This window comes from Myxine glutinosa, chromosome 5 (assembly GCF_964187855.1).
Source record: "Myxine glutinosa chromosome 5, kmMyxGlut1.1, whole genome shotgun sequence".
Taxonomy (NCBI): domain Eukaryota; kingdom Metazoa; phylum Chordata; class Myxini; order Myxiniformes; family Myxinidae; genus Myxine; species Myxine glutinosa.
Genome location: NC_136265.1, coordinates 80,660,110 through 80,673,256, shown reverse-complemented (window position 1 = coordinate 80,673,256; position 13,147 = coordinate 80,660,110). Strand labels below are relative to the sequence as shown.

The 13,147-nt window shown below is 46.2% G+C and overlaps 1 protein-coding gene across 1 annotated transcript in view; it reads right to left on the bottom strand.

Moving 5' to 3' along the window:
• LOC137428502 (uncharacterized) overlaps positions 1 to 13,147 on the bottom strand; it is a 186,720-nt gene that overhangs the window by 32,315 nt on the left and 141,258 nt on the right. The window contains 1 exon segment of the mRNA XM_078777357.1: positions 5,870 to 6,026. Coding sequence (XP_078633483.1) covers positions 5,870 to 6,026 — 157 coding nt within the window.

Here is a 13,147-nt window from a genome sequence, read left to right as displayed (position 1 = left end):
TCGAAATTCTCAAAGGATTCTGCAAAAACATGGCTTTTCAACATAAGATTGTGAATCAAAAAAAGATGGGGGAACCAAACTCCTATTGAACCTTTTCGCAATTTTTTATGCATACTTCCACATCCGCAAGATGGCGGCCTCCATGGAGCGATTTGGTGTGTCAAAGCTTTGAAATTCTCAAAGGATCCTGCAAAACCTGGCTTTTCACCATAAGATTGTGAATCAAAAATAGACGGGTGAAACAAACTCCTATTGAACGTTTCCGCAATTTTTTCATACATACTTCAGCATCCGCCAGATGGCGGCCTCCATGGAGCGATTTGGTGCGTCAAAGCTTCGAAATTCTCAAAGGATCCTGCAAAACCTGGCTTTTCAACATAGGATTGTGAATCAAAAAAAGACGGGACAAACAAACTCCTATTGAACTTTTTCACAATTGTTTATGCAAACTTCCACATCCACAAGATGGCGGCCTCCATGGAGCTATTTGGTTCCTCAAAGCTTCGAAATTCTCAAAGGATCCTGCAAAACCTGACTTTTCAACATAAGATTGTGAATCAAAAAAAGACGGGTGAGACAAACTCCTATTGAACTTTTTCGCAATTTTTGATGCATACTTCCACATCCGCAAGATGGCAGCCTCCATGGAGCGATTTGATGCGTCAAAGCTTCAAAATTCTCAAAGGATCCTGCAAAATCTGGCTTTTCAACATAAGATTGTGAATCAAAAAAAGACGGGTGAAACAAACTCCGATTGAACTTATTCGCAATTTTTGATGCATTCTTCCGCATACGCAAGATGGCGGCCTCCATGGAGCGATTTGGTTCGTCAAAGCTTCGAAATTCTTAAAGGATCCTGCAAAATCTGGATTTTCAACATAAGATTGTGAATCAAAAAAAGACCGGTGAAACAAACTCCTTTTGAACTTTTTCACAATTTTTTATGCACACTTAAGCATCCGCAAGATGGCGGCCTCCATGGAGCAATTTGGTGTGTGAAAGCTTCCAAATTCTCAAAGGATCCTGCAAAATCTGGCTTTTCAACATAAATTGTAAATCAAAAAAAGACGGGTGAAACAAACTCCTGTTGAACTTTTTCGTAATTGTTTATGCCTACTTCCGCATCCGCAAGATGGCGGCCTCCATGGAGCGATTTGGTGCGTCAAAGCTTCGAAATTCTCAAACGACCCAGCAAAATCTGGATTTTCAACATAAGATTGTGAATCAAAAACACACAGGTGAAACAAACTCCTTTTGAACTTTTTCACAATTTTTTATGCATACTTCTGCATATGCAAGATGGCGGCCTCCATGGAGCGATTTGGTGTGTCAAAGCTTCGAAATTCGCAAAGGATCCAGCAAAATCTGGATTTTCAACATAAGATTGTGAATCAAAAAAAGAGGGGTGAAACAAACTCCTTTTGAACTTTTTCGCAATTTTTTATGCCTACTTCCGCATCCGCAAGATGGCGGCCTCCATGGAGCGATTTGGTTCGTCAAAGCTTCGAAATTCTCAAAGGATCCTGCAAAACCTGGCTTTTCAACATAAGATTGTGAATCAAAAAAAGACGGGTGAAACAAACTCCTTTTGAACTTTTTCGCAATTTTTTATGCAAACTTCCGCATCCGCAAGATGGCGGCCTGCATGGAGCGATTTGGTGTGTCAAAGCTTCGAAATTCGCAAAGGATCCTGCAAAACCTGGCTTTTCAACATAGGATGGTGAATCAAAAAACAGACGGGTGAAACAAACTCCTTTTGAACTTTTTCACAATTGTTTATGCATACTTCCACATCCGCAAGATGGCAGCCTCCATGGAGCTATTTGGTTCGTTAAAGCTTCAAAATTCTCAAAGGATCCTCCAAAACCTGGCTTTTCAACATAAGATTGTGAATCAAAAAAAGACGGGTGAGACAAACTCCGATTGAACTTTTTCGCAATTTTTGATGCATACTTCCACATCCGCAAGATGGCAGCCTCCATGGAGCGATTTGGTGCGTCAAAGCTTCAAAATTCTCAAAGGATCCTGCAAAATCTGGCTTTTCAACATAAGATTGTGAATCAAAAAAAGACGGGTGAAACAAATATCGATTGAACTTTTCCGCAATTTTTGATGCATTCTTCCGCATACGCAACATGGCGGCCCCCATGGAGCGATTTGGTTCATCAAAGCTTCGAAATTCTTGAAGGATCCTGCAAAATCTGGATTTTCAACATAAGATTGTGGGTCAAAAAAAGACGGGTGAAACAAACTCCTATTGAACGTTTTCGCAATTTTTCATGCATACTTCCGTATCCGCAAGATGGCGGCCTCCATGGAGCGATTTGTTGCATCAAAGCTTCGAAATTCTCAAACGACCCAGCAAAATCTGGATTTTCAACATAAGATTGTGAATCAAAAAAAGACCGGTGAAACAAACTCCTTTTGAACTTTTTCGCAATTTTTTATGCATACTTCCGCATCCGCCAGATGGCAGCCTCCATGGAGCGATTTGGTGTGTCAAAGCTTCGAAATTCGCAAAGGATCCAGCAAAATCTGGATTTTCAACGTAAGATTGTGAATCAAAAAAAGACGGGTGAAACAAACTCCTTTTGAACTTTTTCGCAATTTTTTAGGCATACTTCCACATCCGCAAGATGGCGGCCTCCATGGAGTGATTTGGTGCTTCAAAGCTTCGAAATTCTCAAAGGATCCTGCAAAATCTGGCTTTTCAACATGAGATTGTGAATCAAAAAAAGACGGGTGAAACAAACTCCTATTGAACTTTTTTGCAATTTTTTATGCATACTTCCGCATCCGCAAGATGGCGGCCTCCATGGAGCGATTTGGTGCGTCAAAGCTTTAAAATTCTCAAAGGATCCTGTATAATCTGGCTTTTCATCATAAGATTGTGAATCAAAAAAAGACGGGTGAAACAAACTCCTCTTCAATCTCTTTGCTGAAGACTCCACTATCTGCCGCTCCATCCCTCATCCCTCAGATCGGCAGTCTGCAGCCTCCTCACTCTCTGCAGACCTGGACAAAATCACAGACTGGTCAAACAAGTGGAACATGTCTTTCATTCCTGACAAATCTCACACTCTTACTATGTCTCTCCGAAAAGACTGACTGAAAAACCCTCCCATCTACTTTCTCAACATTCCGCTCCGAGAAGTTCTGTCACTCAAGCTTTTGGGTCTCACTATCTGCCATGATATTTCTTGGGAAAACCACATTTCCAAGCTGGCCTCCAAAGCCAGTCGTGCGAAGTCGTGCGACCGGGCATCCTCCGTCGTGCGAAGTCCTTTATGGGCACACCTGAGCTCCTCATCGCATACAAGGCTTTCATCCACAGCTCAATGGAATACTGTTCCCCCTCTGGACCGGTGCTCCTGCCTCTCACCTAGCTCAGCTTCATGCTGTTGAAACCAAAGCTTTCAGAATCATTGGAATCTCCTGCGATGAAGCTAACTCCGAGGACCTTTCCTTCACTGACCGCAGGCAGTTTGGGGGTCTTTCTGTCTTCTACCGACTCCTCTCCGGCATTGCTCCCCCAGCTCTCTCTGTGCTTTGTCCCCCTAATATTCCTACAAGTCGCACAAGATCTGCCAGCAACCCTCTTATGGTTGAACTGCCAAAATCTAGGCTCTCTGCTCACCTTCACTCTTTCATTCCACTTTTCTCCTGCCTCTGGAACAAACTCCCCCACTCCCTTCAATCCCACTCCTCCCTCCAGGTCTTTAAAACAGCTGTTCACCACCATCTCTTATCTTCCCCCATCCAAAACCTTGATCTTTTCTACCCCCGCTAATTCACCCCAGATACACTTTATTTTGAAATTCCAACTTCTTTCCTGGAAGTCCTTGCAGTATTCATGTTTTATACCTCTCCCACCTCCCCTCAAGCCCTACCCCTCCCACATTTCTCTTGATGTCCCTGCTCTAAAATGTTGTGTTTGTGTCCTTCCCCCTCTCTCCCCATCTTGTCGACCGCTCCCCTTAGTTTGTGTTTTATGTGTCGGTTTGACTTTTTGTGTGATTAATGTTAACTCTTTCACGAGCCTCGATCTTGTATACAAAAAAAAACAAAAAAAATTAAATAAAAAAAACACCGCCAGGCCCTCTTTCTCAAGTTGAGAGTATTTGTTTTCAGCTGCTTCCAGGTTGCGTGAAGCAAAAGCGATGGTGTTCTCTGTTCCATCTGGCATACGATGAGACAACACTGCCCCAACCCCATATGGTGAAGCATCACATGCGAGTAGTCGGTCTTTCTTGGCATCATAATGCACGAGAACCATGGAAAAACTTAACAGTTGTGTGGAAGCCCTGAACGAATCATCTTGCTCTGAACTCCACTTCAAAATGGCTTTTATTATTTAGCATAGCATGGAGTGTCTCGCTCGCTATCAACGCGGGACACAAAGAGAGCAAGAGAATCGCGATGCTCTGCCTTTTCGTTCCTGGTCCTGGAACCTTCCATCTGACGTCACCCGTGCGCTCCAATCAGCGAGTGCCATCGCAGCAGTCCATCACCCTGACCAATCATCACCTCTCGTGGCGGGGCCCCCACAGCCCTGCCTGCTTGGTGCTGCGATGACTCGGCTGGTCGCATCAGTGGTAGTGTTCAATGTCTGAATCCTGGTGGCTTTTATTTAGTATTATTAATTTCGGTGCAAGGCTGGTGTGGTGTGTGTAATAAGGAACAAAGGAAAAACCACGATTTACATACAGGGAATATTCTTATACCCTAAATAATTAGCATAGCCCCACCCCTATCAATGAAGACAATTATACAACCTTTCCGGTCACACGGAGCTGACTTAAGTTACAGGTTTCTTCTTCTTCACGACAGTCGGGGCACACTACCCTAAACAATCCTATCTGGCCTGAAGGTATAGTATTGGTACCCCCCACAAACGTAACAATATTTAAACAAAACCGTGAAAATACACTCTGGGAAAAATCCCTGAAGTGAGGGCGTGGATCTGAGAAAGAAGGAGAAAGGGTTGAAGGAGTCGGGTGGAAACTAGAATTGGAAAGGTGAGTATTGGCTGGAGATGGAAGAAAGAAGTGGAAGAAAATGAGATAAAGGGGGCGGGGCGAGACAACAGCACACGTGGGCGGGGCCCGCGAGGAGAGAAGGGAAAAAAATTGTATTTAAAACGTTAGACAAAGGATAAGATGTTTGGGAGAGTTAGGGGAAAAAAATAAAATCAAAGAAAAAGCAATACAGCGAAGGAAAGAACTTAAATTCACAAAACACCGATGGGGGGAGGGAAGCCTCAAGGTTCCAGGCTGCGCACGCGGTGCGAACAGAAAACGATTAATTACACACAAGTTTGCATGAACAACAAACCAAGACTAACAAGAAACACACAGTAACACATAAGCAATAAAATAACGAGTGGAAATTTGACAAAGACACGAAAGGGAAAATACTGTCATGTGACTACCCTGTGTGGTTCACACCGCAGGGTGACATAGATCACCAAACGAGCTTTACTCCCAGGCGTTCAATCCAAAATGACGGTATTCTTTACACGTGAGGGAAAGGGGGATGACGAACTTACCTGGAAGGTTCCACCCGACGTCCTCGACCCTGCAATAAATCAACTCAAACCGACACGGAATTAAAATGTACAAGTAAATGCCGGCTTTAAAACACGAAATGTCGGTTGCAGAATAAAACACGGCAAACCTAAATTCCTAATTGGAGCACCCCCACACAGACTCGATTGCAACACAAGGGATAAAAGAACTGGAAAATAAATCCGTGTAATTTGTGGCACTTAGCTCAAATCGGCTGGTGTATCTCGTCAGGTATCGTCTGAGGCCTTGGCGGGAAAATGCACGCACTGCACTGCCGTGGGCGCGAACTAGGCCTCGCATACCCGCGTTCGCCCAGCCACGCTCATCTTCATTGTCCTTGTGTGGGAAACCACAGTTCTCGGTCTGCAGCTTTTCCTCCTCACAATCACGATCAAGATGTCGGAACACGACCGTTCGTGCGATGAACCTTCCTTGCGCAAGAGCAATATCGACCGTTCGCTATGGAATCCAGAACAAGAAGCAGAAAATTTCAGCACACGACCGTTCATCACCAGAACCAGAACCCGAGAGAGACAAAATGTCCGCCGCTCCAATTGTTTTGTCCTTGAGGCTCCGATATCATCCCACAACGTCTCCGTCTCCTATCAGCGAGTCTCATCTTAGCAGTCTTTTCGCCAATCAAATCCTGGACCAATCACTGGTCTTCAAGGCATGGCTTCACGAAGCTGCCTGTCCTGTGTGCTCACCAAGTCGGTGTTATCAGCGATAGTGTTTGATGCCTGGTTTCCGGTTGGTTTTTAATTAGTGTGGTTAATGGCCGATTTCTTATTAGGTGGGTGTCGTGTGGTGTCATAGGGAACACAGGAAAAGTTTTGAGGGGCAATTACATACAGGGGATTAATTTTCCCATAATCCCTAGATAATTAACAAACCCCACCCCTCTCATGGGGATGAAGATACACTGACATGACATCCGGTCTGAACGAATTTCCTACTTATGATCCATCAAGATTTCTTCTTCTTCACGGCAGTCAGAGCACACCATTCAATACACTCAACCTGGCTCGAAGGTAATCATTGTCTACCCCCAACAAACGTAACAATACTGAACTTTGATGACGTGGAGAGATCGAAGGATGCCTCTTCTCCAGAGGAACCGGAAGTGAGTATTGCCCCTATTTTAAGGTTATAGTATAAGGTGGAAACACAAGACACACATCACCTCCTCTCAGGGTGTGAAAACTCATGTCAGATCAGCTGCACACACAAAAGCACAACAAAGTATGTCAAGTAATCCACTGGCACAACAACGACAAAAACCTCAATATCTAGTTCCAGAAAACTCATGGAAACATGAACCTAAAACAATACTTCAAAACAAGGCAGTAACGCTCATGTACGAGGGACAACCTAATAATCCCATCGAGCGTGAACAGAGAAAACAAAGTATTGCGACCTGGGTGTGTTCCGTTATCAAGTTGCTTGCGATCGCTTACCAAGCCAGTCGTTCTGTATCAGCCACTTTGAAAACGGAGCAAGCGATTAAGAGTGATCGCAAGATTTTGGGTGATCTCGCGAGATCTTGGAGACGACGTCACGGATTTTCGAAGCTCCACACGGTCTCCACGTTTTCAAAGTTAAGTCTGTTCACAATTGTATTTTGTCGAAACTGTATTCATCTTTCGATGTGTGAACCTATAGTGTGTCCCTTGGGAGTTTCTCGGTGTTTATCTTTCATAAATTAATCGTTTCTGTTTGCCGCGCCACGTGTGAGGCCTAGCAGCCTCAAGCTTCCCCCGTCGAAGTTTGTTCCTTCCTTCGCTGTTTTTGCTAGGTTTTTTGATTTTCCCTTCTCCCCCAAACTTCACCGAACATCTACTCTTTGTCTGACGTTGTAACCCTCCCCCCACCCCCCCACCCCCAAAAAAAACAACTTTTATTTCCCTTTCTCCTTGTGTGATTTTGTCCCATCGTGTGCTTTTGCCTCTGTCCACGTGCGCTGTCCCGCCCCGCCCCCACTATCGCCTTACCATCCACCTTTTGCCCTGTTCAAGTGACTCGTGGTTGTCCCTCTAGGCTCCCTCTCCCCATTGGTATTTTTGTGAATATAAGATTGTTCTTCACGGTTCTGTTTAAATATGTTTAAACTTTCCCCTGGAGTGTTTTATTCAGTCGTATATTACAACACGCTGTTTTTCTTCCTATTTAAAAGGCTCCTTTCAATTTCCTCTTCAACTCATTCCATTTCAAAAAAATATTCAATCTCTTATAATTCTTTCTCACTACATGCTCTAAATTCTCATTCATTCCACCCCTCCTCCATCGTTCTGAAATGGATTGCTAACTTGAAAATCACAACAAACCCAATTTGTTAAAAATGTTCATCTTTCATTAATCATCCACTTTCCAAATTCCCCCCTTGCACCTCCCCTCCAAATCTCCCCCCTTGCCCCTCCCCTACAAATCTCCCCCTTGCCCCTCCCCTCCAAATCTCCCCCTTGCCCCTCCCCTCCAAATCTCCCCCGTTGCCCCTCCCCTCCTAAACTCCCCCCTTGCCCCTCCCCTCCAAATCTCCCCCCTTGCCCCTCCCCTCCAAATCTCCCCCCTTGCCCCTCCCCTGCCAAACTCCCCCCTTGCCCCTCCCCTCCTAAACTCCCCCCTTGCCCTTGCCCTCCTAAACTCTCCCCTTGCCCCTCCCATTCAAAACTCCCCCCCAACCCCTCCCCTTCAAATCTCCCCCCCAAACATCCCTCCCAAATTCTCCCCCCTCCCACCTCATTCTCAAAGTTGCCTCATCCCCACTTCGTCTCCCTTCTATCTCATACCTCCACCTCCCCCCAACCTTCGACCTTCCTCTGCCCCCCCCCCCCCCCTCAAACAACCCCTCACTGTGCCTCATCCCATCACCATTAAACCTTTCGTCCTCCTCATCCTTCCCTTTCTTGGAACTCTTCTGTAATCTCTGACACACTATCAACTGCTCTTCCTACCTCCCCCTCTTATCCTTCATCTGATCCTACCCCTCCCCTGTCCTGCACCTGATGCTCCCCCTCTCTCCTCATTAACGGTATGGACCTCAAACATCCGGGGCCTTCACTCAAACCTGATTGATCTCTCCATTCAGCTTGCTTCTGACAATCCAGACTTTTTTTCTTTTTTTTTTGTATACAAGATCGAGGCTCGTGAAAGAGCGAACATTAATCACACAGAAAGACAAACCGACACATAAAACATATAACATAGGGAGCGGTAGACAAGATGGGGAGAGAGGGGGAAGGACACAAACACAACATTTGAGAGCAGGGACCGAGAGACATGGAGACATCGAGAGATCTGAGAGAGGGCGAGGGCTTTGGGGGGGGGGGGGCGTGGGAAGGGGGCAGTGGGAGAGGTATAAAACATATGGACACTGCCAGGACTTCCAGGAAAGAAGTTGGAATTTCAAACAAGGTGGATCTGGGGTGAATTAGCGGGGGTAGAAAAGATCAAGGTTTTGGATGGGGGAAGATAAGAGATGGTGGTGAACAGCTGTTTTAAAGACCTGGAGGGAGGAGTGGGATTGAAGGGAGTGAGGGAGTTTGTTCCAGAGGCGGGAGAAAAGAGGAATGAAAGAGTGAAGGTGAGCGGAGAGCCGAGATTTCGGCAGTTTAACCATCAGAGGGTTGCTGGCAGATCTTGGTGCGACCTGTAGGAATATTTTCGGGACAGAGCACAGAGAGAGCTGGGGGTGCAAGGCCGGAGAGGAGTCGGTAGAAGACAGAAAGACCACCTACCTGCCTGCGGTGAGTGAGTGAAAGGCCCTCAGAGATAGCTTCATCGTGGGAGATTCCAATAATTCTGAAAGCTTTGGTTTCAACAGCGTGAAGCCGAGCTAGGTGTGAGGCAGGAGCACCGGCCCATAGGGGAGAACAGTATTCCATTGAGCTGCGGATGAAAGCCTTGTATGTGGTGAGGAGCTCAGGTGTGCCGAGGAAGGACTTCGCACGACGGAGGATGCCCAGTCGGCGACTGGCTTTGGAGGCCAGCTTGGAAATGTGGTTTTCCCAAGAAAGATCATGGCAGATAGTGAGACCCAAAATCTTGAGCGACAGAACTTCTTGGAGAGGATTGTTGAGAAAGTAGATGGGAGGGTTGTCCAGTCGATCTTTTCGGAGAGACATAGTAAGAGTGTGAGATTTGTGAGACTTGATCTGCTTAACAGAAACTTTCCTCCTTCAAGATGTCTCTGATTCCTCAATATCTCTTCCTGGTTACTCCCTCCTCCGGTATGATAGACCTGAGCCTCGTCCTGGTGGTGGGGTGACTATCTTTATCAAAAACTCTCTTCCTCACTCTGCTTGCACTGCCCTCTCTCCACCCCACCCCCACGAGTACCTCTGGCTACGGCTTCCTCTCCGCTCCCACCTTTTGTTTATATGTGTTCTGTACCATCCTCCAAACAGTGATGACTCCATTTACATTTCGCTGTCGGACAACATGGACCAACTTCTATCAACTCATCCAAACTCTCTCTTCCTCATATGTGGCGACTTCAACTGTCATCATGCCAGCTGGCTGGGTGTGGGTTCCTCTCTCCCCAGCCATGGCATCTCAGCAAAGGACTTCTGCGACTCATTGGGACTGACACAATCTGTCAATTTCCCGACCCGGATCTCAGTCAATGGAGTATCTTCTCTTCTGGCCTTGGTTATGACTAACTTCCCTGCAAATGTCTGCTGCTCTTCTTCTGCTCCAATCGGTTCTTCTGATCATGTGCTTGTTAAAGTGGCCATCTCTCTGGCCATTCTCAGAGAGCCTCCTCATCGCCGACGAGTCTGGAATTTCACTCAGGTCGACTGGCACGGGCTGCAAGCAGCCATCAATCACCTGGACTGGTCTCCCATCTCTACTGCCTCTGACATCAATACTTCCTGGGAATTCTTCCAAAGCAAACTGCTCTCTCTCATGCACAGATTTATCCCATCTCATCTTCAGTTGTCTTACCCTTCCTCCCGTCCATGGTACACTGAATCTTGTGGTGAGGCAGTTGCCCTGAAACAACTTGCCTTTGCCTCTTGGAAGGCTAATCCAACTGAAGGCAATCTCAGTTCCTTCCACCAAGCTCGGAACAAGTGTGTGTCTACACTCAGGAGTGCCAGGAAGCACTATCACTCCACACTCAAGATTGAACTCTCAAACCTGTCTCCTTCCTCCAAATCCTGGTGGCGTCTGGTCAAATCCGTTTCTGGTGTTTGTTCCCCCTCCATCCCCTCCCTTACCTCAAATGGCTACACAGTTGACACAGCACATGACAAAGCCGAATGCCTCAACTCTGTGTTTGCCTCAAAATATTGTGTCCCAAACCCATCTCTCTCTGTTCCCACCTTTCCCAGTCGAACCCAACTGCTCCTGGACTCCGTGTCCTTCTCTCCTGACAAGGTGGAGAAGTTTTTGTCAAACCTCGACTCTGATTCTGCAAATGGACCAGACGGCATCAGCCCACGGGTCCTAAAATCCTGCTCTGTCGCTCAATCTCACCCTCTCTCTGTTCTTTTCACCCTCTCTTTTGCTCAAGGTCATCTGCCTGCATCTTGGAAATCAGCAAACATTACCGCTTAACACCAAAAGGTGCAAAAACAGATCCTTGCAACTACAGACCAATCAGCCTGCTTCCAATTATCAGCAAAGTCGGGGGCATCATTGCTTCGGGTATCAAATCCTTCCTCTTCTCCAATGGCTTGATCTCTGATCATCAATTTGGATTCAGACCACGTCATTCTACTCTGGACATGTTGCTTCTGCTGTCTCAACAATGGATGGAGGTCCTCAATGCCAAAGAGGAAATCAGAGCTGTCTCACTTGACATATCACGTGCCTTCGATACGGTCTGGCACCCAGCTATGCTCAACAAACTCTCCTCCTATGGTATCCATGGAAATCTCCACTCATGGCTTGTGGACTTCCTCTCTGGTTGTGGGCAACGTGTGGCCCTGAATGGATTTCTCTCATCTCCCCTTCATGTTCTGGCTGGAGTTCCCCAAGGTAGTGTTCTGGGCCCTATGCTATTTCTGATCTTCATCAATGATCTCTCAGACTCTCTGGAAAATCCTCTCTATCTCTTTGCTGATGACTCCACTATCTGCCGCTCCATCCCTCATCCCTCAGATCGGCAGTCTGCAGCCTCCTCACTCTCTGCAGACCTGGACAAAATCACAGACTGGTCAAACAAGTGGAACATGTCTTTCAATCCTGACAAATCTCACACTCTTACAATGTCTCTCCGAAAGGACCGACTGGAAAACCCTCCCATCTACTTTCTCAACAATCCTCTCCAAGAAGTTCTGTCGTTCAAGCATTTGGGTCTCACTATCTGCTATGATCTTTCTTGGGAAAACCACATTTCCAAGCTGGCCTCCAAAGCCAGTCGCCGACTGGGCATCCTCCGTCGTGCGAAGTCCTTCCTTGGCACACCTGAGCTCCTCACCACATACAAGGCTTTCATCCGCAGCTCAATGGAATACTGTTCCCCCCTCTGGACCTGCCTCACACCTAGCTCGGCTTCACGCTGTTGAAACCAAAGCTTTCAGAATCATTGGAATCTCCTGCGATGAAGTTAACTCCGAGGGCCTTTCACTCAGTCACCGCAGGCAGGTTGGTGGTCTTTCTGTCTTCTACCGACTCTACTCCGGCCTTGCACCCCCAGCTCTCTCTGTGCTCTCTGTCCCCCCAATATTCCTTCAGGTCGCACAAGATCTGCCTGCAACCCTCTTATGGTTAAACTGCCAAAATCTAGGCTCTCTGCTCACCTTCACTCTTTCATTCCCCTTTTCTCCCGCCTCTGGAACAAACTCCCCCACTCCCTTCAATCGCACTCCTCCCTCCAGGTCTTTAAAACAGCTGTTCACCACGATCTCTTATCTTACCCCATCCAAAACCTTGATCTTTTCTACCCCCGCTAATACACCCCAGATACACTTTTTTTTTTTGGAAATTCCAACTTCTTTCCTGGAAGTCCTTGCAGTGTTCAAATGTTTTATACCTGTCCCACCTCCCCCCAAGCCCTCCCCCTCACACATCTCTCTCGATGTACCTGTTCTCAAATGTTGTGTTTGTGTCCTTCCCCCTCTCCCCCCATCTTGTCTACCGCTCCCCTTGTTTTTTGTGTTTTATGTGTCGGATTGACTTTTTGTGTGATTAATGTTAGCTCTTTCACGAGCCTCGATCTTGTATACAAAAAAGAAAATAAAAATAAAAAGATAACTACTTGGTTATGTTGACAAAAATGGCTGCCATAGTCGGATTCAGAACGATACCACAACCAATGAATTCCTGTAATATACACTCATCATATATACAGGTCTAAAGTCGTTCGGGTCGAAAGCTGTCGAAGCAGTTTAAAGGATTTCGAGATTTAAAAGGTACTTATGGGTGTGTTCAACATGGCCTTCAATGATTGGTTTTGAATGTATTACTTCCTCGCTTGTTTGTAAGGTCGATGTTTATTGGCCAAAATAAATTCTTGCGAATGAAGTGTGGTTTTATTCATATTTGAAAAACATGGTGACATTAAGAGAGCATGATTGATTACAAAAATCGTGAGTTGGAGCAAATGTTACCAAGAAATGTGGAGCTTCCAATAG